Source organism: Aulostomus chinensis, chromosome 8 (genome assembly GCF_037954235.1).
Source record: "Aulostomus chinensis isolate RoL2024-O1b breed Wild chromosome 8, RoL_Achi_v1.0, whole genome shotgun sequence".
Taxonomy (NCBI): domain Eukaryota; kingdom Metazoa; phylum Chordata; class Actinopteri; order Syngnathiformes; family Aulostomidae; genus Aulostomus; species Aulostomus chinensis.
The window spans coordinates 15123179-15146684 of NC_141327.1; the positions used below are offsets into that span (position 1 = coordinate 15123179).

At 42.8% G+C, this 23506-nt stretch overlaps 1 protein-coding gene across 2 annotated transcripts; it reads left to right on the plus strand.

Annotated features, from left to right (window-relative positions):
* Window positions 1–3350: 3350 nt before the first annotated feature.
* Window positions 3351–16530, plus strand: ldlrb (low density lipoprotein receptor b). 2 transcript variants are annotated; one of them, XM_086211180.1, is made up of 18 exons: window positions 3351–3458; window positions 9466–9591; window positions 9894–10016; window positions 10523–10900; window positions 11055–11177; window positions 11304–11426; window positions 11793–11915; window positions 12568–12696; window positions 12792–12963; window positions 13122–13349; window positions 13432–13550; window positions 13630–13769; window positions 13914–14055; window positions 14135–14287; window positions 14371–14526; window positions 15295–15366; window positions 15460–15620; window positions 15717–16530. In XM_086211180.1, coding segments are annotated over exons 2-18 (2382 nt in total). In that variant the 5' UTR covers window positions 3351–3458; window positions 9466–9590; the 3' UTR covers window positions 15756–16530. The 2 variants fall into 2 exon arrangements, with proteins under 2 accessions (XP_086067306.1, XP_086067305.1); XM_086211179.1 differs by having other exon boundaries at window positions 3363–3605.
* The last annotated feature ends 6976 nt before the right edge of the window (window positions 16531–23506 follow it).

Consider the following 23506-nt stretch of genomic DNA (forward strand, 5'->3'; position numbering starts at 1 on the left):
CTTCATTGAAATCTGTTATTACAATAAAAAAATGAAAATGCTTGATCCAATCAGCATGTTTCAAAGATTTGACTGCAGCCACTTACATGTTCATGTGCCCATGATATTTTTGGGATATTTTTACTCTGCTCATCAGTTCCATAACAGCCATGTTGTCAGTTAACATCCTCTGTCGACTGACTCGGAGCACTAAATGTGTTTTTTGAATTTCATCATAATAGAAACATTAAGTCCAGCAAGTCTTTGAACGGGGCGTGAATGAAGTTCTGGTAAGCCTGTAATGTCCCAGTTTGACCACAGGGAGGAGGAGTCCTACTAACCACCCAAACAAAGCAAACTATCAGCTTCATGCATCTGTTGAACATTTCTATGTTTCTGTGGCTGAGATCTACCACATATCTACCTTGATCATAAAACCAGCCTGTATCTCTGTGGGTTGTGTCGTAGACAATGTCTACAAGTGAAGTAAAAGACAGTCTTTGTCCAGGTGATAAACAGCTTAGATTAGATTTAGCTCGAGTTGATGTTTATTTTGTCTGAGGGTCGACTGACGCGGAGTGAGACGTGGTTTAGTGTACGTTAGAGGACTGATGTTTGGATGTGTGTGGTTTGGAACTGAACCTTGACAGTGGGGCCTGTGATGGAGGTGGAAGAATCCATAGTTTTGGGGGGTGGGGGGGGTTTGGTTTCCTGACTTCTAGGAACTCCTGGATTTCTGCAGCTGTTAACATCTGTTGCTGGGGGGGGGGGGGGGGGTACCAATGGAGCAGGAGATTCATAGTTCAAACTAAAATTTAAAATCATGTTGAAAAAGGACAGACTGTAATTGAATTGATTCATTTTTTTGTTTCAACAAAAATGTTGGCAGGAGCTTTTTAGACATGTGCTGTTTAGTCACGCGAGCCCTCTGCTATAATCAGTGTGTGCGAGTGTGTGCGTGTGTGTGTGTGTGTGTGTGTGTGTGTGTGTGTGTGCAAACTTGTTGAATCTCCTGAGACACAGGATATGACTTTCACATGCTTCTACAGACTATGTGGAGTACAGAGTCAGTATCAGATACAGTAGCATGTGTGTCCCGTGAGCAGTGTTGGTATGATCTCAAGGCTCCATGACTGAGTACTTCTTGCCTTCATTGCAGAAATCAGCGAGGGTTTATCTCAACATGTGTGTGTGTAGCAGTCACCCTGCTTCCAGACCGAGACCCCGCAACCTTTTATTTCTTTTAAGTGATACAAATAGTGTAAAATAATGAAGTTACATGTCACATTTTTATCATGATTGAACTATTATTCTGATTATCATTGGACAATTAGTCCCATTCACTACATGTGTTGACTCAGCTAATGTCAACTCTTCAGGGTAAAACATTTTTATTGTACATTCAGCAGCCATGTATTTGTACTTTTTCACTGAAGACTTTACAATTGTTAATTGTTAATTGCTGCTTCAGTTTCGGATTCTGGTAGTTTTCTCTTTTTCTATGATCACGTGATTAAATGAAGTATAAACATATTAAATGTACTGAACAAACTACATCACAATGGCCCCATCCCTGTTACTGAAGACCACAAAAAGTAAACACAACAATCATCATATGAAGTATAAAGACCGGAGATTGTTGCATGTCTGCTCGGTGACAGAAGTCAGACAAAAACCCAAAATTCACATTCTTTTCTTCTTTTTTTTTGCTTTTTTTTTGTAATGGTAGTTTCATATAAATGATGTCAGAAAAAGTTCAGAGGTATTTCCGTGTGAGTGAGTGTGTGTGTGTGTGTGTCGGGCGGGGGCTTCCAGCATGCTGCAATCATTTGCTAAGCAGCTGTTAAGCCTGAGTCTAGGTAGCGTTTCTGCTGGATCACCGTCTACGTTTAAGCTCCACTGGGAGAAAGCGGTTGCTCCTCCTTTAATCAGGAGGCCAGAAGACTGTGACAGCGAAGCGGTGCAGAAGTTACATTTCAGCGGTGACACCAAGGTGACTGTTTATATGATTCACCTGACAGCTTTAGGTGTCATTCGATAGGTATTGTGTGTACGCACATGTGTGCGCACACACTGTTTTCTGTCTTTAAGTGTGTCTCTTTGTGGGTGTGTTGAAAGTGTGTGTAGCAGTAGTGTGTTTAGTGGAAATATGTAATCCAGCCGCTATTTCAGCATTCCAGGAATACCTCCCACAGCTCATTCCCCGCCTCTACCAGGAGCCGGGCGAGGCCCCTCCTACACAAAGACTCACTGGAGCCCCCTCATGAAAATGGTTCTGCATTATTCAACTCTGGGACTACAACACTGCTTCACATCGGATGTTGATAATAAATCCATTAAACCCTGAATGAATGAAGGGAATTACATGCAGCTTGTGAGAGAATCACTGAAGCTGTTTATCTTTGGGAAATTACATAAATCGGTTGACAGGGAGGACTAAGAAGGAGCCTTGTCCCCATTTCCAGGGAAAATATCTTTCACAACAACTTTAACTCCCTAACTACTTCTTGTAAATGGCAGTGGGTTTAAAGTCATCTGTCCAGCTGTCTGACATTCATTTGCATCATTAAGTCTGGTGATATTTTGTTTTGCAAATGTTCAGTTTGCTTCTGGCTGACCAACAGTTTTACATTTGAGCAGGAGTCGATGAATACTCGTATGTACATCAGTGTGGGTCTGACTGACTTTCAATCATCCAGACTAAGAATCACTAAATCAGTGGATGAAACATCAGAAAATGCCACCATTCCTCTATGATTTTGCTGTTTTTTTGTCTCTCTGGACCGGATGTGTTTATTCAAACACCTTTATGATGGTAATAATATGGTTTTCCCCCCATTTTGTCCTTGTATCTTTAAAAAGAAAATACCAGATAGATGCCTGTTGGTGCTGAGTTGGCTATTTAAGGACTGCAATGATTATTTGTCTTTGTTTTTATTGTCTTTATAATTTAAATTCAGTGAAAATTATTCTCCCTTGTGCTTTCATGTGCTCAAAACCTTTTCCATCCTTTTCTGATGTCTGTAATTGGTGATCCTAGACAACAGTGTCTGTCATCCTGTGCAGTGACCCAATTATAATATGCTTCTGTCATGACCCCCCTCCCCCCAACACACACACACACACACACACACACACACACACACACACACACACACACACACACACTTTTACTTCAACCGGTCTGAGAGGAACAGATCGATGATGGAGGGGTGAGGCAAGTTACCATACACACTCACACACACTATCAGTGATACAGCAACACTGTAGCTCCTCCCCTCGGCGGGGCTCACGTCCAATTTCAACATCACACCACTGCTGAAGCCCCGCCCTCCTGCCGGCCTCATTGAAAATAGTCAGATGTGACCGGAGTCCCACCATGTTTTCCTGGCACTCTTCATTTACGCGCAACCCGGCGTGACTCTGAGAGGCTTCGCCACTGGAGCCACACGTTTACGCACAGACTTTTGACTGCTCTGGTGAGCTCCTACATTCTCGTTTGCTCAGCTGACGTTGCTTCTGCGGTCAAATAAGGGCAACTAGGGAGGACATGTTTGAGATGTGGAGACAACTCGCTGCTCTGTCCACATGCTTGCTGATGCTGATTCATTCTTCGCCTCAAGCCGGTAGGAAATGAATGTTTTTCTTATCTTGCCACTCTCAGGGATACTCGGGTATTTGTTGCTAATTTCATTAATACTGTACAGATGCACGTCAGTGCTTCAAATTCAGAATATATTTGTTTGTTTTTTTGTGTGTGTGCTATAAATAGAAATTTTTCCAAGAAGTCCCTGCGCCGTACCCGTGGAGCAGGAGGATTGTGCAGAGATGTGCCGCACTGGGTTTAACAATTGAATCATGTAATTCGACAGTTGTGATGAGTACAAAAAATAATGAATGCAAAAAAAAAATAAAAATCATATGATTGAAAACACAGTAGACGAAAGTTTGGGAGTGAATGAATGAAATTTACGCACAGCCTCTTGATTGGTTTGTTTAGATCCTGGATGCGTCTGAGCAGCTAATCGCGTCCATTCAGCCTGCCGACGGTTTCTAGTTTCAGGTGGGCGGGACGAAAGGAGAGAATCCTCCTGATAGCATCCTCCTCCCCGCTGGACGCTGGAGGATGCTGGATAATTAGCATTTCCCTCCCAGCTGCGCAAAATTAGTGTGTGTGGGTGTGTGTGTGTGAAGAGTATCGGAGGGATGGAATTCTTTAAGTAAAAGTATTGATACAGCAATGTAAAGGTACTTAATTGCAATTAGAACTTCCGCATGAAAATACTATTTATTTAAAGAACAAAGTGTTTCAGTAAAAAGACGGCTTTTGGTTTCCCTGACATGCTACAGATTATATATAACATCATCACCTCACGTTCGTACTTGAAGTGAGACGCCAAAAAAGTTGGAAACCAAACGTTTAATCTGTAACAATGTGATGTATCCAATAAACTCCTGATATAATTTGTAAAACTGAGTATAATCAGGTAATTAAATCTGTCTAAATGAATTGAATGAAGTAGAAAGAACAGTATTTCCTCTGAAATGCAGTGGAGTGAATTATTATGTGCCATCACATGGAAATAAGTACCTCAATTGAACGTTTGTCAATAACAGACAGGATTGCAGCTTTAAAAGGTTTTATTCAGCAAAACAAAAATAAAATCAAATATCAACCAGCATGTTTGTGTGTATGAAAAGAACAAAGGACCAGTACAAATCCAAAAAGAGTAAAGGAGAAAGATGGAGAAAACAATATGAAGACTATCCTGACACTGCATCCTATGAACAGTAGATATGGGGAAAATATAATACATCATGTATTTCATGAAGGATTTGTCAGTTTATTACAGTGAAATTTCACGGATGGAAGGAGGGGATCTGGTCAGATGACAATCTATCGATTCAGCTTACAGGGAGGCAATATTGAGCCTTTTTCAAATCACATGTAAAACTCTTGCTTTATTCCTCTGGAGCTACAGGAAAGTCTTGTTTCTACTGCCAAAAGAGTTGGTGGGAAAGTGGGGGTTTTGAGGGTGGGATTGGGGGGTGGGGTCTACACTGCTGGACCAGAAACAGGCTTGACGAGGGTGTGACCCTAATGACCTTTAAAGCCGGCAGTGTGCTGAGAAATTAGCCGGGTTTCAGCCCAATTCTGCCACCCCCCCCCCCCCATCCTAACTCTCCTCTGAGATTTTTCCATTCCAGTTCATGATGATCACTTACTTCCAGTCATTAGATTTGTGTGTGTGTGTGTGTGTGTGTGTGTGTGTGTGTGTGTGTGTGTGTGTGTGTGTGTGTGTGTGTGTGTGTGTGAGTGAGACAGCATTCATGTGGTGGGGACTAAAATTTGAGGCTGCTGTGACTCACGCTGAGGCAAGAGCCTAACGGACATCCAGTGTGGCGTTTCGTCCATCATTTCGCCAGTTGTAGCAACAATTCTAGCGAGGCGTGGTGTGACTTGTACTTGAAACCACAGGATGCTGATAAGCCACTGGAAACCTGCAGCTGTTTTCAGACGTTTTCATAATCAATCTTGAATTTTCATTTCCTGTTAAGGCACATCTGCTGCTGCACCTTGTGATGCAAATTGATCTTGGTTATTAATTAACTGCTGAGTGTATGTCTGAGTCAGTAAACACACATGACATGAAGCCTATGTGTTTGTGTATGTGTGTGTTGCATGCATGCGCCATAAACAGACAGGAAGGCATTGTTAGTTGACAAAGTCCCATAAAAGGTCATAAAGGAAGCTTGTTGTGATGACAACCTGTATGAATTCTACGCCGTTGGTTCGACCAGTTTCTGAGGTCTAACAGGAATGTAATGTCAGACATTTTAGAGTAGGAGGTCGTATTCAGCCCTTTTAAGGTAGTTATGGTTGTCATGTTGGTATAAATAGCAGCTGGAGGATGAGTTTATCTACGGAGACCATTTCATTTATTGCACTTTGTCTGAGGCTCTACAAACGGGTCTGTTTACCTGCAGCCTGAGTATTATTGACTTTGAATGTAAATGTCAGCCACACGTAGCTTGATCCAGCGATTAAATCACGACTTTATGTCAAAACACATTCACATTTAACACAGTTTCTCTGCTGGGTCTGACAGTTGTGCCTTTAGATGCTTGATTAGAAGATAGGAATATTTACATCTCCACTGAAGCTACAGTACATGGACAAAAAAATGGAATTAAAAAATAATTGAAATGGAAATGTGATTTAAAAAAATGGTTTTTGCCTTTCAAGTGCAGGGCGACTGATCGCTAACAGCAACAGAACTGTCCGAAAATGTCTTTGCACAAACCCTCTAACCGTTATAATCTTAGCTTGAAATGAGGGGAGTGAGTGGATTTTTCTGCATTCTAGAGTGAAAAATAAGTAATGTACTGTAGGAGGGCAAAACCCTGTGAGCTCAAAACACGTATTTGTTAGCATCTGAAAGGCAAAATGCACTGTTTAGGTGAAGTTTCACTTTAAGAATAATCTGGGATTTCTCAGTATTTAAGCTAAAACTGCTCAGGACTATAGAGTGAATAATCTTCTTCAGTACATGCTAAACCTGAACTTTTCTCCACATAAATGTGGAACTCTGTAAATCAGTCAGGATCAGTATTCTTGGGAGGCTCGTGACCCGATTGTGGAAGATTAGTTGTGGGAAATAAGAACGTTGGCATGTATAGTTTCCATTTCAGAGATGAGGTCGGGAGTTTGAAGGTCAGGAGGTTCCACTGTCTGACCCACTTTTTACTCTTGGCTCTGGAATGACTAAGAAAACTCTCCAAAGGGGAAATTTAGCAACATTTTTCAGAATTTGTTGTACATTTGTCACTGCAGATAAGCAGCTGGACTCTATACCCGGAACCCCCGTCGGCTTTGAGCCTCCCAAACCATCCTGTGTATGAATGAGTTCTTGGGCTGCAGGAAGCTTCTTAGGATCAGTCTAAACCAGAGTTAACATTATTGACCCTGCAATGAGGTTGTTTTTTTTTTTTTAAGAAACATGTCTTTATTATAAATTGTGCATATAAACCATACAACTCAAATGTAGACAGATTTTACATATGCATTGTGTCTTAATTACATTTACACAACTTTTATACTTTACACCCCCCCCCCCCACCCCACCCCTCAAACCAGCACACGCAGTCTTAGTTCACAAACATAGTGGGATACTGTTAATAAACTAGAAAATACAATAGACATAGATACAGATATCAAAGTCTTTTCACAGCCTTCAACCATCTTTCTTTGGTCTGGGAAGTACCTTCCAAAATATATTGGATATCCTCGGCCCAACATATTGGAAAAATGGAGTCCATACCTCGTAAAAAAGATCGATTTTGCCACGAGACCAATATGTTACATATTCCATCGGTAAAAGATCAAAAATTACCTTATGCCATTCTGAAACTGTGGGTGATTTGTCACTTTACAGGACTTAGAGAGGGCCTCATAGCAACGCCTCACTATAAACTTATTGTTATGTATTTTATCAAGTAGATGTTCAGTGGGTGACAGTTCCAAATTAAATCTGCACTCAGTTTGATTCTGAATAAAACTTCTCACTTGTAGGAACCTAAAAAAGTGTGTTTGGGGTAGTTTATATTTTAGTCTTAGCAATGAGGTTTTCTGAGGAAGCATCCTTCTCTCATTTCACAATAGAGTGACACCATCATGTGTTGTACTCAGTCAGACCGCCCCGTCCTTTTTAACTGCCATCAGTCATCCATTAAGATGATGACAGAATTCTTGTGTTGGGAGTCCCGCCTCCATGTGGGTCACTGTGGTGATACTGTCATGAGGAATGCCACTCTGGGACCAATCAGCAACCGGTGGTGTGATTGTTCAACTCCTCCCATGCTATTGTTTTAAAGGGATAGTCTGACATTTCCCCCCGGCCTGCAGGTCACAGAGCAGCCTGGCGGTGCAGAGGTAATGGAGGATGCGCACGCTTGCTCAGAAGTGTTGGTTCACGTGCACCTGGATGCTGAAGCCCTCTGTGCAGCTCTCCATCTTCACGGAGGTGCGATCATCTCAGGGCGAGACCTCAGACTCCCAAATAAACCAAAGGTCAATTTGAGGTTGCACAACTTCAAAACTTGTAAAGGTCAGACTGAGCAGGGAAGCTGCTGGCGTGTAGGTGCCAAAGAGAGGTGTGGTCTGAGCTATTTTAGTCCTATGTGAACTGTAGTGGGCATTGGCGAACAAAAACCAAAACAGATCGATTGTATGCAAGACTCAAACTTCAACAAAACGTAGAACATTGTGGGCCTCTTTGACTGATGGGAGGAATTTTCTAACAGTATTGAATTTATGCTTTAATATTTGCATTATTTCCTTGTTCCGCTTCTTTACATTAACATGTACTTTGCATGTTTTTTTTGGGTATTTTTCTTGTGTGACTACTAGTTTATCAACCGTTATAATGGATGCAGTCACAACTTTGGAGGCAAAAGTACCTATAAGAGCGAATGAGGAGGAGTAAGAGAAGGGAAAACACAAAATGAAAGGAGAGAGAAGATCCCAAAGTAGGAACATGTTAAAGCGTACAGTTAGAGAGGGAGGAGCTTGGTGCATTATGGGAATTTCCAAGCAGTCTTTGCTGTGTTGGGTGAAGTTACTGTTGAAGCCTTTCTAACAGAAAGTCCCCTCACAGTCAAAAAAACCTTTTGATTGGTTAAATCCAGTAGTTGGGTCGAAGGGTCATAAATAGGACTTTCAGTCCTACCTGAAAGTGAAATGTTATTTTCAGTTTTCTGTTGCCATGCAGTTCACTTAAGGCAACATAACTACTCAAGTGAGACTCTTCAGGACGTTTTGGAACGATAGAACCCCACTAGACTTTGTGGCAGAATCAAATGTGCCCTGTGAGTCAATCAAGGCCTCCAGCAGCATGAGGAGAGGGTGGTTCAAGGACTGCCTGAGACAGCCTTCATCTATCAAAGAGAAAAGTTGTAATCAAAGAGATGGTCTCTTCCTCTCAGACCCAAAGTGAATGATTGTTCCACAGGGGAGATGAAATCATCACGAACAAATCAATTTAAGTTCTCTGTGAGTTTGTGGGTGTATAATATGGGAAAATAGAATGTGAGGCTACTTTATCTAGTCTAGAGCCTCTCATCTCCAAATGCTTCCCATATTGCTTCATATCAGGTTTTCTTGTGAGTCAGGAAACTACACAGCGTTCTTATCTCATGTTACAACCCCCAGCACCCGTTTAAAGGTGTTGCGTTCACATCATCAGTAACTGAATCTTTGTGGCCTTGGATTGTAAATTTTTGGTCCCATGTGTCATTTTCAGTTAAACATCAACTCCACAAGGTTTGGTGTTTTGTTTTGTTTTTTTTTTTTCAACATGTTGTCACAAGCTCACATGACATGCAGGAGCTCCTGAGCTGCGAGGTCGTTAAGACCGATGATGACAAAACTTCTTTTGCTGAATTCGATGAAGGATGAATGAACTTGATATTTTTCATCATTCACAGATGCAGCGTTTACGTGCAGTTCAAGTCAGCTGAAGTGTGGGAACGGGAGGTGTGTTACCCGCAGATGGATCTGTGATGGGACAGACGACTGCGGCGATGGAACCGATGAACTACCTGAGACCTGCAGTACGTTCCTTTATCACTTAGTGATTAAAAATTAAAAAAACATAGGGCTAATGATTCTTTTCACTATAAATGTATCATGAAATGATTCATTTCACTGGAATCAATTCAAGAGAAACATTCTCTTGACCTGATTTTTCTGTTGTGTTTCTCATGGTAATCATTGACAGCAGTGAGTCAGTATGATGTCACCGAAGCTACTGTTTTCTACGAGTAGATGATTGTTAAATTATCAGTTACACTGGATGTTACTCACGGTTGATACATTCAATAACCTTGGTCATACTTCCTGTTTCTGCCCTCAGTGGCCAAAACCTGCCAGCTTTCTGCCTTCAACTGCGGCGCACCCATGAACCAGTGCATTCCTAAGACCTGGCACTGTGACGGCAAAGCTGACTGTGACAACGGGGCCGATGAGAAAAACTGCAGTAAGTTTTATTATTTTGACACTTTTTAAAATGTGCATAAACGTAACGAGTCATAAAAAAGTAAAGTGATAAAAGGAAGTAAGCATCGAAGGGGACGGCTCATGTTGAGGCTGATGGAAGATAAGAAGAAATGGGATAGATGTAAAGGTCACAGCTGTCAAAATAAGCGCAGCACAGATTCACAGCATCGATAAGTACGTGGAATCAAAAAGGAATATAGTTATACTCCTTTTTTATAGAATGAAAAACAAAATGTACAATATACCAATAGAACCTGGAAAGTTATTAAAATTAGGAATTGGGAATGAATTGAGGAGCTCAGAAATTGTAAAGATGGCAGTGTAGTTATGGAACGGAGCAGCATAAGGCAATCCTTATATCAAGTATATACGTATATTAATTATTATACTAATACTATGATTATACTAATATTATATATTAGCTGCCTGATGCTGCTCCACCTTCCAGTCTCATCCTCCCTTCCTCTCCTCCACTTCCTCTTGCAGCGGCCAAGCAGTGCACGGCTGATGAGTTCCGCTGTGCCTCCGGTCAGTGTGTATCCACCAGCTTCGTCTGTGACAACGATGACGACTGCTCCGACGGCTCAGACGAAGTTAACTGCCCAAAACCTTCCTGCAGCCCTCGTGCCTTCCAGTGCAACAACTCTGTGTGTGTACCGGCTTCCTGGCGTTGCGATGGAGACAGAGACTGCGCTGACGGGTCTGACGAGTGGCCGGAGAACTGTGTGGGAAAGCAGCCGCCTGAGAAGGTGGGGGCTTGTAGCACCCATGAGTTCCAGTGTGCCAATGGGGCGTGCATCCACAGAAGCTGGCTCTGTGATGGAGGCATGGACTGCCAGGATCAGTCTGATGAAGTCAACTGCAGTGAGTAACAGTATTTATTCTCCCTCCTCTGCAAAACACTGATAAGTTGTCACTTTAACAGAAAATACCACAATATTGAGGATTTTCTCCTCCATCTTTATGACACACAATATTGTCCTTTTCTTATTGTCTTCCTCCTCTCCTTGTTTTCCAGCTCGCCCTACATGCCGCCCGGACGAGTTCCAGTGTAATGATGGTGCTTGTATCCATGGTAGCCGCCAATGTGACAAAGTGTACGACTGCAGGGACATCAGTGATGAGATTGGCTGCCACAGAGGTAATCTCCTCCCAGAAATTGATTTTTAATCTCTCATATGAGTGTTTTCAGGTCGATAAAATCTATTCGCAGCCCTTAAAAAGCACAGCAGTCCAAAGTTACATTATTATTTTCGCTTCTGTGTAGAAAATGTATGCGAAGGCCCAAATTCATTCAAGTGTCGCAGCGGGGAGTGTATCAGCATGGAGAAGGTGTGTGACAAACAGAGAGACTGCAGGGACTGGTCAGATGAACCGGTTGGGGAGTGCGGTAAGTTCTTTCTCCCACCTGCACTTTTCTGTACTTTTGTCCTCATGAAGATGCTCAAAAACTGTGGAAAGCGGGTGCATCAGAGTTTGGACGTATACTTTGTTTTTACTGTGAGAAAAAGAGCTGTAGAAGAACATCACAGGATGGAAAATTGGATTGAAACAGCCGGTGGAGTTTGCCCGGCCCGTTGGCGTGGATAGTTAGGTTTGACTGAGTCAGTGTGAGCTTCCGTTAAAGGAAAGTGGCTGTCATGAATCCTACTAGAAAGATGTGTGTGTGTGTGTGTGTGTGTGTGTGTGTGTGTGTGTGTGTGTGTGTGTGTGTGTGTGTGTGTGTGTGTGTGTGTGTGTGCACGCATCTCTACAGACATCAACGAATGTTTGACTGGAAATGGCGGCTGCTCCCATCAATGCAGTGATCTGAAAGTTGGCTACAACTGCTCCTGCCCAGCTGGATACAATCTGAAGATGGACAAGAAAACCTGTGAAGGTGAGACGAGGGAATCACGCGTGTCGTCTTGATGAAATCCTTTTTTGAAAGCTATTTTACATTACACTTAGCGATTGCCAGTCCATCCTGTTCCACTGATAGTTGAGACTTGAGGATGAACCGCTCACATTTTGGCGGTTAAAGGTCAAAGTCACTGCCTACACAAAACACGTTTTTGGCCATAAGTGATAAGTGATGAGAATTTGTCAGGCTTTTCTACCTACAATCCCACTGGAATATTCTTCTCATTACGTGTCTGACAGCGCATGCAGCAGTTCAAAACCTGCCCCGGCATTTCTAACGGGATACATTGTGGGTACGACGGATGTTTTCAAAGTGTAAAAACCATAAAATGATAATGTGTTGATGACATTTTACGTCCAGGAAAGTCGAACTCAATGAGACATCATAGTGTTCCGCAAAAAAAAAAAGTTTTCTGGCTATTTTTTAGTAATTCCTTGAGGGAATAAATTAGTGTTCAATTTGACTGAAAAAAGACCCTTCTGTTAAACTCCACTGAAGTTGTTACATCCAGTATCATGCAACTGAACTGGTTGGTTAACCAACCTTTACTGGCAGACATCTTTATTGAAAACACTCATAAAAAGTTGCCAACTGCAGGCTTACCAATTTGACCTTTGAACCCTTGTAGACATCAATGAGTGTGCTGAGCCGGACATTTGCAGTCAGATCTGCATCAACCTGCCTGGCAGCTACAAGTGTGACTGTGAGGCGGGATATCAGATTGACCCAGCCAGCAAGACCTGCAAGGCTGAGTCAGGTAGTGTTTGCTCACTCCTCACACAACACGTCTCATCTCATCATTTTATTGTGCGATCAGTAATCTGATGTTTTGTCTTCTTCTGTCTCCTCCAGGTTCTACACCTACGCTTTACTTCACAAACAGACACGAGGTGAGGAAGATGACGGTGGACCGGAGTGAATATGTGCGCTTGATCCCCCAGCTGAAGAATGCAGTGGCTCTGGATGTTGATATACCTAATAAGATGATCTTCTGGTCAGACCTCTCACTTAAGAAGATCTACAGGTTAGAAACCTTCCATCTTGGAGTTAATCCACTATGAAGCAGGATCCATTCAGATCTGGTTTTAGAGTGGATCAAGAGGTTTCTGCACCTCTTTACAAGGTTTAGCTAGAAATCCGTCCCTGACGTCAGACTCTCTTACCTCATCTGCTCCCTCTCAGCTCTAAACTGGACGTGGCTGCTAACTCGTCTCACCACACTGTAGCAATTGGCAGTGGGATTGAGGCCCCAGAAGGCATTGCGGTTGACTGGATTCATGGCAACATCTACTGGACTGACAGTGTTTTGAGGAGTGTCTCCGTGGCAACAACAGACGGCAGTAAGAGGAAGACCCTGATCAATGACAACCTGGAGAAGCCAAGAGCCATCACAGTGGACCCAGTGAATAAGTAAGTAGACAGGTCAGAGGATGATTCGTAAAACCTAAAGCCATGATTCTAGTTTTCATATAATTTCATGGTTCCATTTCAGCTTCATGTACTGGACGGACTGGGGTCAGATGGCTAAGATAGAGAAGAGCGGCTTGAACGGAGCTGATCGCGTTGCCTTGGTAACAGATAACATTGTGTGGCCTAATGGGATCACCCTTGGTAAGCTTGTGTCATAAATGAAACCAGTTCAGTTCAAACAAGCATACAGCCATAATAACCAGTCAAAACTTCTGGACAGACATGGTGAACCAGCGTCTTTACTGGGTCGACTCCAAGATACACACGCTGTCCAGCATTGACGTGAACGGGGGGAACAGACGCACGCTCATTTTCAGTGAGGAAAAGCTGGCGCACCCTCTCTCTCTGACTGTCTTTGAGGTGAATGAAGAAGTTGCAATGTCAGCTTAGATGAAATAATACCACCTAAATAATATCTAATCATACTGTTGGCTGCACAAATCTGCAGAAAGTTATGATAAAATCAGTGATTATTCAAAGTGTCATTTTTTCCCTCTTAAATAGGAAAAAGTGTTTTGGACGGATATCAGCAACAGTGCTCTATTTAGCGCCAACCGACTAACCGGAGAGGACATCCAGGAGCTGGCAGGGGACCTGAACCAGCCGGAGGATGTTGTACTGTACCACAACCTGAAACAACCGACCGGTACAACAACATCGCATAGATAATTAGAATTAACTATCACAGCAACCAAACGAGTGCTAAGGTTTCCTCTCTCTTGTAGGTACAAACTGGTGCCAAGAAAACAACAGCATAAACGGAGGTTGTGAATTTATGTGCCTCCCTGCTCCTGTCATCAATCAGAAATCCCCTAAATACACCTGCGCGTGTCCCGATCACATGACCATGGCAGCCGACATGAGGAGATGTGCGGCAGGTACGTTTCACCGTCATCTAGCACTACAAATAGAATCTAACATCGATCCAACCCAGTAAGTCTTATATTTACTTTCTCCACAGGCTCAGTTCCCTCCAATAAAACTGGCGTACCAGATAGTCCGCCTGTTGTTATCACTAAATCCACCAACACAACCACAACTACCAGAAAAACTACAACTACCACACCTGCCCAGCCCAAAGAGCCCGGCAAAAACCAGCCTGCCGATGCAGCCCAAGGTACAGGAAGATCAAACAAATGAAGGGCTTCGAATCCACCTGCAACACACCCTTCAGAGTCAGCTGTACTTTGTGCTAATTAGAAAATGCAAGCACGTTTAATGCAAGTGGGTAAAGTGAAACTTCCCAACATTTTAGATTTCATTAGTTTCATCCTCCTTCCTCATTTATAGGTCAGGACTCTGCTACCAGGAAGTTACAATGCAACAAAACAAGTAGAATCCTGGCTAGAGAACGAGCTGGGATGCAGGATTTCTTTAGAACCGGAACAGCGAGACAGTCATTGATTCTAAATTCCAGTGGTTTACTGCAGGTTCACGTGGAAGCTCATTACCATAAAGACGCCCTGTTTTCATTTCAGCCCCCACATCAGCTAAGACACATAAACAGCAGCTGTCCGACTGTTCGCCACCTCTTAGTGAACCAGTACTCTGAGTATAAAATGAGATTTGATACAACTCTCAGTATGAAGCTATCACCTGCAGCTAAGCATACAAATTTGAAATGGGGAAATAAAGGACTGGGTCCAGAGATGCCATCTTCCACCTTTAAATGAATAACAGACTGCAATGCTGCTACACTCCATCTGGTTTGCTCAACCTATTTTAAAATGACGGGTTCTGTGTGTGCATGTGCAGCACAGTGGGGGCTTGTTTAGCTCCATCGGTTTCATTTTCCAAACTCATCAGATCAAAATGGGAAAAGAAAGCAAATAACAAATGATTCCTTTGAATAACAAGGACTTCTACATATTTGATATATTTTCAGTTAACAACAGACAGGGTGCCGTGCCTGCTGAGTCGTCCCACTCTGTTGCTCTCTACGTCGTGTTGCCAATAAGTAAGTTTTACACCCAATAAACCCATTCACACATCACCTTTATGTTTCATAAACCTCATCTCACTAACTCTCCTTCAACCTGCTGCTCTACAGTGGTCATGTCCCTGTCGATATTTGGAGCAGTGTTGCTATGGAGACACTGGCGTCTGAAGAACACCAACACCATCCACTTTGACAATCCCGTATACCAGAAAACTACAGAGGATGAGGTGCATATCTGCAGTAACAGCAACGAAGGCTACTCTTACCCTCAGGTATCTTCACTTCGATGCCAAGATAGCCTATTATTATTATTATTATTATTATTATTGTTATTATATTTTACTCAATCATTGTTACTTCTTTTGCAGAGACAAATGCTGAGTATGGAGGACATGGATGTTGCGTGACCTGGACATGAAGACTTGTTGAATCTGAAGTTTTTTTCCTGACGCAAACGTGAAGCAACACAGGCCATTTTCTTTTTCCTGCTGCTGCTGCTGCTCTACAATCTTTTCCCTGTACAGTGACCTCATTCCGTGGCTTATTTTTCTGACCTCAGCACTGTGCCGTCCAAGTCTCATGGGAGAACTGAAAGGAAAAGAAACACCAATCTTTAAAACTCTTTAATCTTTTAGCTGGATGAAAACAGAGCGTAACCCCAGGAAGCCATTTAGTCAGAACCACAAAGTGGTTTCAAAATGAACGGATGATGCTCTCACTCCCAGAGCTTCCAAGCTATCTGATTGTTGTCCCTTGAACCATTTTATCATTTTGAAAGATAGAGTTTCTCACTGTCTGTTATTCAAGTAAGTAAATTAAACTTGAAAATCCTGAGCCATAATGTCTTAACACTTATGTGTGCCTTCCATCCACGCTAGTTTAGCTTTATCTAGTGGGTGCACGTGAATGCCTTGTTGACCCCAACCGGATGATTGTGACCTTTTAGGTACTGGAGTTGCTCACTTAAGTAGCTAACAGGAATTTTTCTTCACCATCCTTCAGTATATTTTTGCCCAAAAGTCAGTTTAATCACTACTACTTTTATGGCCAGTCCGATAAGGATTCCGAGTCACAGATGGTTTACATTCTAAATGGAAAAGCTGCTGAATTTCCAGAAGTCAACCAAAATGAAGAAAATAATGATGAATGAAGATAGGAAAGAAAAGTAAAGCTTGATTGTATTTTATCATACAGCTGTAAATAATGTCTGTAAATATTTTTTTTGTAAAACTCTCATAAGTTCACTTTGGCGTTTTTAAACAAACTTAAATCAAGAACTATTGTAAATATACCAGAGATTGTTTTATTTATTTTTGGTTATATATGAGAGGTTTATTCATTGTTGTTATCTTGTCGTGAACATCATAGTAGAACTAGATACTGGCAGTAATATGTGTTTGCTCCATCCAGGCCAGTTTCATCGTGACATTATTCTGCTGTTATTTCAACATCTTCCATCAAACCTTCGGACAGCAGTTCAGTTGGTTTATGCAGGGTTGTGCTCGTCATTTGCAAGAATGTGCTGCATGAAACAGGGAAGCACTGATGAATCTCTCTATGTTTGCTTCATCATTGTTTTTGTCCTTTTTAGAGATGAGAATCATAATTTATTTTGCATTTTGTTACTGTTTCTGTTTGGCTTCACTGTGAGATTAAGGCACATACTGTAGTTCCAATTGTACTATTTTGGTTGTGTTGGTCTTTGTAAAAAAAAAATAATAATAAATTTTGTTTGTCTTCATGTCTTTGTAACATGGAGTACTTTTATAAGAGGGGAATGTTGCTTCTTGACTCAGATAAACTGGGACATCTGAGGAAATCTGTCGCATCTAATTCAAGTCTGATGATCAGTTTAATGGGACGTGAACTAATCAAAATCTAATAAATCTCCCCTCTGACAAATCTAATTGTTCTCAAACTAGATGCAATGGAAAGACATGAAACCTTTTATCTTGTGTGTCACGTTCTATTCTGAACACATGCACACTAAACTGATTACCTCTCTGCCTTTGTTGAACAGATTTGTCATCAGTTGATCCAGAATTTAGTGCTGTATCGGAGTCATGTTCTCTCCTGTTTGAATGGTTTCAGCTGGTTGTATCACTGTAACAAAAACAGCTTAAAAATATGCACATCATACAATAGAATATAGAAGTATAGTATAGACTAAAGAAGGGATGGCATGGCTCAGAGGTAGAGCGGCCATCTGGCGACTGAAGGGTCGCTGGTTCAATCCTCACTTCCCCCCGTGACCATGTCCAAGTATCCTTGAGCAAGATACTGAACCTCTAATTGCTCCTGATGGCCCTGCGATGGACTGGCGACCCGTCAAGGGTGAACCCTGCCTCTTGCCCAGTGTCAGCTGGGATAGGCTCCAGCCCCCCCCCCCCCCCCCTTCATGGATAAGGGCCACAGATATAGATGGATGGATGAAATATAAGACTAAAGAGTACCATGTTATTTAAAAAAAATTCTGAATAAAATATCATATACAATTAAGTTATTAAACATAGTGCAGCACAAATATAGTCAAGGGAGAATGATTTCCCCAGTTGTACTTGTTTGAAGTGCAATTATCTGGACATACAACGTATTTCATTTGTTTGGTTCTTAAAATGTATATAAAAATATATCCAAAGTGACAAAATTCACATTTTTACAATGATAATTTGTCCAAATATGGTAGGACAGTAAAAATTACACTGCTCAAAAAAATAAAGGGAACACTTAAACAACACAATGCAACTCTAAGTCAGTCACACGTCTGTGAAATCAAACTGTCGACTTAGGAAGCAACACTGATCGACAGTTTCACCTGCTGTTGTGCAAATGGAATCGACAACAGGTGGAAATAATAGGCAATTAGCAAGACACCCCCAATAAAGGAGTGGTTCTGCAGGTGGTGACCACAGACCACTCCTCAGTTCCTATGCTTTCTAGCTGATGTTTTGGTCACTTTTGAATGCTGGTTGTGCTTTCACTCTGGTGGTAGCATTAGATGGAGTCTACAACCCACACAAGTGGCTCAGGTAGTGCAGCTCATCCAGGATGGCACATCAATGCGAGCTGTGGCAAGAAGGTTTGCTGTGTCTGTCAGCGTAGCGTCCAGAGCATGGAGGCGCTACCAGGAGACAGGCCAGTACATCAGGAGATGTGGAGGAGGCCGTAGGAGGGCAACAACCCAGCAGCAGGACCGCTACCTCTGCCTTTGTGCAAGAAAGGAACAGGAGGAGCACTGCCAGAGCCCTGCAGAATGACCTCCAGCAGGCCACAAATGTGGATGTGTCTGCTCAAATGGTCAGAAACTGACTCCATGAGGGCCCGACGTCCACAGGTGGGGGATGTACTTACAGCCCAACACCGTGTAGGACGTTTGGCATTTGCCAGAGAACACCAAGATTGGCAAATTCGCCACTGGTGCCCTGTGCTCTTCACAGATGAAAGCAGGTTCACATCGAGCACATGTGACATCTGGAGACGCCGTGGAGAACGTTCTGCTGCCTGCAACATCCTCCAGCATGACCGGTTTGACAGTGGGTCAGTAATGGTGTGGGGTGGCATTTCTTCGGGGTCCACACAGCCCTCCACGTGCTCGCCAGAGGTAGCCTGACTGCCATTAGGTACCGAGATGAGATCCTCAGACACATTGAGACCATATGCTAGTGCAGTTGGCCCTGGGTTCCTCCTAATGTAAGACAATGCTAGAACTCATGTGGCTGGAGTGTGTCAGCAGTTCCTGCAAGACAAAGGCATTGATGCTATGGACTGGCCCGCCATTCCAGACCTGAATCCAATTGAGCATGTCTGGGATGTCATGTCTCGCTCCATCCACTAACGCCATGTTGCACCACAGACTGTCCAGGAGTTGGCGAATGCTTTAGTCCAGGTTTGGGAGGAGATCCCTCAGGAGACCATCCGCCACCTCATCAGAGCAGGCCCAGGTGTTGTAGGGAGGTCAAACAGGCACGTGGAGGCCACACACTACTGAGCCTCATTTTGACTTGTTTCAAGGACATTACATCAAAGTTGGATCAGCCTGTGGTGTGTTTTTACGCTGTAATTTTGAGTGTGACTCCAAATCCAAACCTCCATGGGTTGATAAATTTGATTTCCATTGACAATTTTTGTTGTCAACACATTCTACTATGCAAAAGTCTATTTCATTCAGATCCAGGATGTGTTATTTTAGTGTTCCCTTTATTTTGAGCAGTGTATGTTCAAGTACCGTGTACAGATCAAGAGAAACCAATGAACTTTTCTATTCTTGCCAATTCATTTCAGTTGACTAAAACTGACCTGAAGTCATGAACAGTTTCAACCATTTCCAAAATGTCCTCCTTACTTGTCATCATTTTAAGTATGATCTCATGAAACGCAACTGTGTGTCTGACACGGTCGTCAGCAGCACGGGGCCCCGCAGGATACGGTCCTGGCTCCGTTCCTCTTCACCCTCTACACTGCAGACTTCTCCAACACACCCACCTGTCACCTGCAGAAGTTCTCTGATGTCTCTGCTTTCGTTGGACTCATCACAGATGGGGACGAAAGAGAGTACAGAGGACTGATGCAGGACTTCGTGGACCGGTGCCAGTGCCTCCAGATCAACGCGGGAAACACTAAAGAACTGGTGGTGGATTTCCACAGACGTGCACCCTGCCCTTCGACACCTGTGAACATCCAGGGGACAGACGTTGAGATGGTGACATCTTATAAGTACCTTGGTTTTCACCTCAACAATAAACTGGACAGGACAACAAACACAACCGCACTCTACAAGACAGGACAGAGCAGACTCTACCTGCTCAGGAGGCTGAGGTCTTTTGGGGTGCAGGGGGCACTCCTGAAGACCTTTTTATGACACTGTGGTGGCATCAGCCATCTTCTATGGAGTGGTCTGTTGGGGGAGCAGCATCTCAACTGCTGACAGGAAGAGGCTTGACAAACTGGTCAAGAAGGCCTGCTCTGTCCTGGGATGCCCCCTGAACTCAGTGAGGGTGGTAGGAGAGAGGAGGATGATGGCTAAGCTGTCATCCATGTTGGACAGTGACTCCCACCCCATGCAGGACGTCCGAACAGCACTGAGGAGCTCCTTCAGCGACAGGCTCCTTCACCCAAAGTGTGTGAAGCAGCGATATCGAAGGTCCTTCCTTCCTGCAGCTGTAGAACCAGCAGACCACATACCCACCAGAACTTTTTTTTATAGTGGAATAACACTGTACATACACATATATTTAAGACTGTAAATACTCCACTGCTGTACATACTTCTTCCTGTTTTACTATTGTGTATTACTATTACATGTAACTTATTTTTGTACATTTGCACACCCCTTATATTCACATACTATTTGTTAAATTCTCCTTCTTCTTGCTGCTGTAACAAGGTAAATTTCCCCACTGTGGGAGGGAGAAGAAACAGGTTTATCTTATCTTAAACATACATGTTTATTTAACATACCTAGCTCCACTTACATACAATATTTACCTTAGCATGTGAATTCAGCTCATGATTGATGAATGATCATACCACATAAGGATGAAAAGGCAGTACTGTTTGACTAGTCCAAGTTGGCCATGCCTCCTCATAAAACAAAACAACCAGCGGATGTCCTCTCTCTAATGTAATGAACCTCTGCCATTATTCAGGCCTCATAATGGTTCTCCTCTGCAGCTCGGCGGTGCTGGTCTGCTGCAGCCCATTAGAGAGCACAGAGTCCACAGAGGAGGCATCAGTAGCTTTTAATTTAGTAGTAACTCACTTATCAACAAAAGACACACACACAACAGAGAGGCAAGGTGCTTTTGCTTTACAAGGATGAATGATATACTGATTAGAATGTCATTAAGAGATAAGTGGTCAATAATCTTTAATGTACAGGATCAACAACCTGTAGGTTAATGCAACAATATGATTTAAAGAAGTCAATGCAAACAAATCGTAGGTCTTCACTGATGGCTGTCTGTTTAAAAGCAGTGTATCAACAGGCTACACTTGCTAAAACATCTTTGCATGAAGACAGACATTGCTAAATCACAGTGAGGAAAAACTGAACGGCAGACACTTCGGTTCTTTATGGCTGTGCAAACACAAGAGAACAACTTCCTGGAGACTGCGGGTTCTCGGAAACTGGATGAAACAGACAGGAAGAGGTCTGACACGCCCTAGAGTTCAACACAATCACAATACAGGTTTATAAAAGCTGACAGGCAGCTCATGGGGCAATGGTGTCAAATGTTGATAGACTTGTGTTTGACGAGTTGGGGGGGGGGCAAGAAAGGCAAACAAAAAGGCTTTTCTGGTTCCTCAAAATACATCACAACATCATAAATATCAATAAAAATGCAGAAAATTAGGTCCTTAAAAATTATGTTGGCAAGGGCTTAAATGAGGGCATAGATGAGAGGAACACGATTTTCATGTGAGCGGTAATGTTTCAAGTGTTTCACCTCAAAACATCTGCTGCACGTGTGTGTGTGTGTGTGTGTGTGTGTGTGTGTGTGTGTGTGTGTGTGTGTGTGTGTGTGTCTCAGGAACAGGGTGCACCTGAGTAGTGAACCCAGCTCTCACTGAAGCTGTGGTATGTTGTTTGCCAGGAACTGGGATCCACATTCCTGGTTGAACTCTGACAGTCACAAAATAGTGCCTCTATAGTTTCATTCATCCACCTAATGAAGCTTGTGTTGAACAAATTGATCATTTCAGCTGCTGCGATGCTACTGATTACATCTATAGTCAAAGTGCATACATTGAATCTTTACGTAACAAACAGCGGCGCTGTGTTTTCGCAATGCTATTTAAAGCTAATTAGCCTGTGTGGTAAGACCCATGAGACAATAGGCAGATACACCTGAGGCTCAGGTAACAAACGACACCTGTCCCCAGTTATGTCTGTCATCCATCTCCTCACAATTTGCATATGAGCGCAGCCTCACTATTGGCCAGCTGACCACAAAGGGGTGGAGCTGGCTCTCACACCACTGAGACGTAAGCAGACGAGGCGTTTCCACAAAAATTGACAGGTGTGGGGATGAGGATGGAGGATGGCTATTCCCCTGTCAGGTTACCAAACAAGGTACCCAATGTTCTGATGGCAAGGTAACAACAACAGTGTGTTTAACGTTTGCCTGACAACCAGTGGGCCAAACAAGCCGTAGCACAGTGTCCTCGGCTGCAGGAGGTAGAAGGATGCAACTGACACCGGTGCTGAGGCCAAACACTTGACTTGTGTTTATTATCGATACTCTTACGTAAACTGAGGAGCATCCGTGGAAGGTGAAGGAAGTCATGAATATCTCAGTTGGGTGTCCTGTATCAACTCCAAAGCTGGCGCTAAAATCTTTTATGAAAGCATCCATGTACAGGAAGTCTCTCTCATATCTCTTTCACTCTGATCCACCATGCTGAGCTCAACTGGTGTGACCCTCTTTCACTTCAAATGGTGGAGTCATTTAACTCAGTGCTCTCTTTCCCATCACATGCCAGTGTAGTGTTGTTTTATGAGGGATTTGAAACAATACAAGGGGGGGGGGATATCATGGGATTGAATGATGGACGAATATTTTTGGGGATTTGGAAATCATCTCCATTGGATTCTAAAGTTAAAATGTGATCGTCTTAAAAAATTCTCTTAAGAAATTTGAGCACATGTTGCTGAGACCTTGATTAGAAAGAATGTGAAGCTATTGAGAGATTAATCATTGTCTGGATCTGGAAGACAAAATTTGGGTTGTTGGAAAGAGAATTTACAATCAGATCTGGTGCCACTATGTTCATACCCTTGGTGGGGTAAGAGCTCTCTGAGTGTTTTCTATTTCAGCCGATCGATTACATGACAAATAACACAGAAAAAGAATTCCAATTGATGCCTGCTGATGCCCAACAACTACATAGGAGTTACATATTTGCAAATGGATACACGAATAAGTAAATATACTCATATTTTACATGTGGGAAACAGTTGAGCTTTATAGGTCAAATGCCCTCCAGTTCAGATGGTGCAAAGGTAAATAAAAGATGGGTCTGACTGTGAAGTGCTTCCATATGCTGGTGTTGGAGCTCAGCCACCGTATAGGGAAGCTGCTGTCTGTAGTTCTGCTTCTCTCCTGTTGTGACCTATAATCCAGATCACATGATCCAGCCAAGATACTTACACACACAT

What these genes read in the sequence shown, in the direction of transcription:
- ldlrb (XM_086211179.1), top strand. Translation starts at nt 3,530, where the DNA reads ATGTTTGAGATGTGGAGACAACTCGCTGCTCTGTCCACATGCTTGCTG. An exon ending in TGAACCGGTTGGGGAGTGCG is followed by an intron (nt 11,427 to 11,792) that starts GTAAGTTCTTTC and finishes GCATCTCTACAG; the next exon opens with ACATCAACGAATGTTTGACT. An exon ending in AAGGCTACTCTTACCCTCAG is followed by an intron (nt 15,621 to 15,716) that starts GTATCTTCACTT and finishes CTTCTTTTGCAG; the next exon opens with AGACAAATGCTGAGTATGGA.